Below are 3352 nucleotides of genomic sequence, written 5' to 3'. Positions count from 1 at the left end.
AAACCGGATTTTTCTAGAAAAATCCTCTGGTATGGTTTTTTGCTGGATAAATCCGGGTTTTATAGGATTAAACCGGATTTTTCAAAAAATAATTATATATGCGTTTTTTAACTTATTTCTAGCCCTTTTAAGCACGTAAAACTAGTGAAGCGTCGTCTTCTTATAGTTCCTATCTCTAGACCGGCTGAGAGAACGTTTCGGGAATTTTCGCGCTCGTTTTAGACTTAGTGGAAATTAGACATAGCTCACTACTTCTCTTTCAGAGATTTAAGTTACCAGTATTTTATTTTTATGCCAGTGACATCAAAAACAAGCTAGTAAATGAGGCAAATGAAAATTAAACGAAATGGTGGAATTTTGTAACTTCGTTTCATCACTAATGTCTTGTCCTGCAAGTTCAGCGGGAATTGAAATGTTATTTTCTACATATGGACTAATGTGGACGAATTTAAGAAACTGGTTAGGGTTCGAAAAAGCTGAAAATCTGGTTAAAAGAAACAGATTCTTGAATATGAGTTCAGAAAAATAAATAAAAGTTCGGTTCAGTGGTCGATTTCTTGTATTTTTGAAATTTTAGTAAAATCCGGATTTTTCTGTGGATTTTTTTAAGTGGTTTAAGCCAGATTTATCCGGGTGGATTAAACCGGACTTGTATCCACTATGCCAACCCTGGACGAAGCTGAGAAAATCATAATGGTTTGCGCTTTATTAACAAATTTCTCTCCGGCGTTAATTAGAGGGACTGATCTATCTCTCCTTGAAGAAGATTTTTAAAATATTGTACTAAAGCTATAGTCTAAACTAAACGTTTTGCAATGTCATTCAAACAAATCTAAAGTTACGTGGTTTTGGTTTTAAAAATAAATAGTCGCTTTAAAACCAAAACCACGTATATTTTTAAGATTTATGCACAAAGTTACATGGTATTGGTTTTAAGGTGACGAAATCTACAGCCATTTAAAATAAATCTTATTGCATTTAAAATAGACATTTGGATACTTAATTCAACAATCATAAATTTGGTTAAATTCATTTAAGTAGTTGGTCTTTCCAGATTTCTTAAACGGAATAAAACTTTCAGTGCCGTACAGGGATTTGTTGTTTTTTATCCGTTTCAAAATACGCTCAGGTACAAATGCATACAAGAAAAAATTAACTAAACTTTGGACCATTCGGTCACAAAATACATCATCTTTCAGTACTCTAATACATATCTGTTGGTCTTTCTTGCTACCCGTATATACAAAAAATCACACCACATACAACCAGTGACTAGCATTTGGCCTTGAACTTGACAATAATAGTTGTGGCTTTCTTTAAGTTTGATTTGATTATTTTCTTTTTTTCAAGTAAAAACCCTTGAAGTTGAGACACTTCTCTATCGTCTCTTTTTTTTAGAGAATGGATTTTTTATTTCCAGGAGACCTTTTTGGTTTGTCAGAATTTCATGGACCAACCCATCGGGAGATGCGGCTAGAAAAGGTAGTGTTTTGTACACTACCAGGCCACTTTTTGCAACCGTAACAGGGTTTCCTTCTTCACTTTTGAAGTTAACGTACTTTAATAACGCCACAGTTTCCATTTGTCTACCGTAACGTATGGCTGGAATGTTGTCAAATTTTTTTTTCCCTTGTCCTTCGTGACTATACAGTAGTGCTTGAAGTTTCTTGTCTGGAGCTGTTGAACATTTGAAAATTACACCAAAATTTGAAGAGGTAAGCCTGAAGACCCTTTCGTTAATCCACTCTTCATTTGACGATTGCTCTTTGGTGTTTTCTTCAATATTTTGAATTTCAGCGTTCGAAAGTAAGGGATAGTTTTCTCTAACAAATAAATAAACTCTTTCTCGAAATGAGGTTGATCTCAATGACGAAATCGCATTATGATTACTGGCAAGTTCATTTCTAGGTATATTTTTAAATTTAGATGGATTCAAAATACTGCCGTTTGGAGGCGGTGGTTTCTTTGTAGGTGTGGATACTTCAGTCGTTGGAGGCGTTAATTTCTTTGTGAGGGTGGATACTCTAGTCGTAGTACTATTAATAGAAGCTTTATCATTATCACAAGGGGGATTTAAAAGCGGACTTTCAAATGTTGTATAATACGCGCAAGTTGCATTATGCACTCCTAAAGTTTCAAACAACTTAATTCTTTTGGTCTCGTCAAGAGATCGTTGGCTTAATGCTCTAGGGTCATATCGAATTTTCAAGTTATTCTTTTCTTTCGTTGGTTTTCCTGGTACCCGTTTTGTTATTATCAAGTCTTTTATTGATCTAGGATATGACACGCTATTTCCACCGGGGTTAATCCATTTGCAAAGCCGTCCAGTGCAAGTAACGTCTTCCGGTAACTCTTTCAACTCATTATACTCTAATAATGCGTAGAAGGTGGCAGCTGCATGATGACATTTTCCAGTAATACTGCAAAGATAACTAAAATTAATTTCACAAACTGAAATTCTTAAACTTTAGTTTGTACTCACCCTGCAGGGCATTGGCAGTAGCTGTATAGTACTTCACCTCCTGGTTTTGCCAATCCTAAGACGATACCGTAGTTCCCTTTTTTCATTGAAGGGAATTAGTTTGCACGAATCACGCATACAATGTTTGATTCTTCAAAAGGTTTGTCATAATAAAATAATTTTTGAACGTATCCTTCACTGAAGAACCTTAAACCTTTAGCTTTCCTATTGACGTCAAATAGTTTCGCAAATGATTCTTCAGACGTTCCAGGAAAACCACCCAAGCTCTTCACCCACGATTTATTGTTTTTAAAATTAAAGTCTAAAGTCCTCCATTTAAAAGTATCAATCACACAATGTGACATAATTAGGGCAGTTAGGAACTTAAAAAACTAAATCGGCAAACTATAACACCTTGGCCACGCGGAAAACTTTTAACTTTGAACTCACGCCGAAAACATACACGAGCAAATAAGAAAAAAAATAGCTAGTTCCCGTGTTGCAGCTTCGATTTTCTTTCGCTACATGGCGCCGGCACGCGCTGCGCATGCGCAGAAAATATTACTGAACTGGTGTATTGTTTGTTTTCATATTTTTCAAATGCATTTTTTTATATAAACTAAAATATAAAATATTTTGAAAATAACGTTATCGTAAAAAAGATATTTCGAAACCGATAGAAACATTCGGTGTTATTTAAAGTTTGCACGTCGTTAATACTTTCAATTCTGCCCTTCATATGGCGACATATTAGTCGAACAGAAAAAAATCTATAGAACATCATGGAACTAGAAACCTAGCTGGTGGCGAAATCTGCCTCGCGTGAATCAGTTGCTGACAAGTACCACTTGTACTGGCGAATTTGGTAGATGTGGCCCCTCTCCACCGCAC

The 3352-nt window shown here is 35.4% G+C and overlaps 1 protein-coding gene across 1 annotated transcript; it reads right to left on the bottom strand.

Moving 5' to 3' along the window:
- Positions 1-1272: 1272 nt before the first annotated feature.
- Positions 1273-2592, bottom strand: LOC149923363 (uncharacterized). The gene is made up of 3 exons (XM_090161597.1): positions 2483-2592; positions 1458-2420; positions 1273-1387 (listed from the first exon to the last, which is right to left on the bottom strand). The coding sequence occupies exons 1-3, from the start codon at positions 2566-2568 to the stop codon at positions 1273-1275; spliced, it is 1164 nt and encodes a 387-aa protein (XP_090017723.1). The 5' UTR covers positions 2569-2592.
- Positions 2593-3352: the final 760 nt, after the last annotated feature.

The sequence above is a fragment of the Leiobunum rupestre genome, chromosome 10 (assembly GCF_980474605.1).
Source record: "Leiobunum rupestre chromosome 10, qqLeiRupe1.1.hap1, whole genome shotgun sequence".
NCBI classification, from domain to species: Eukaryota; Metazoa; Arthropoda; class Arachnida; order Opiliones; family Sclerosomatidae; genus Leiobunum; species Leiobunum rupestre.
This window is presented reverse-complemented; position numbering and strand designations above follow the sequence as displayed.

Bases quoted from the DNA above. Each gene is read 5' to 3' on its own strand.
- LOC149923363 (XM_090161597.1), bottom strand. From the start codon at position 2,568: ATGAAAAAAGGGAACTACGGTATCGTCTTAGGATTGGCAAAACCAGGA. The intron at 2,421-2,482 runs GTGAGTACAAAC...TTATCTTTGCAG, and splicing joins TACTGCCAATGCCCTGCAGG to TATTACTGGAAAATGTCATC. The intron at 1,388-1,457 runs GTTGGTCCATGA...TCTAAAAAAAAG, and splicing joins CTAGCCGCATCTCCCGATGG to AGACGATAGAGAAGTGTCTC.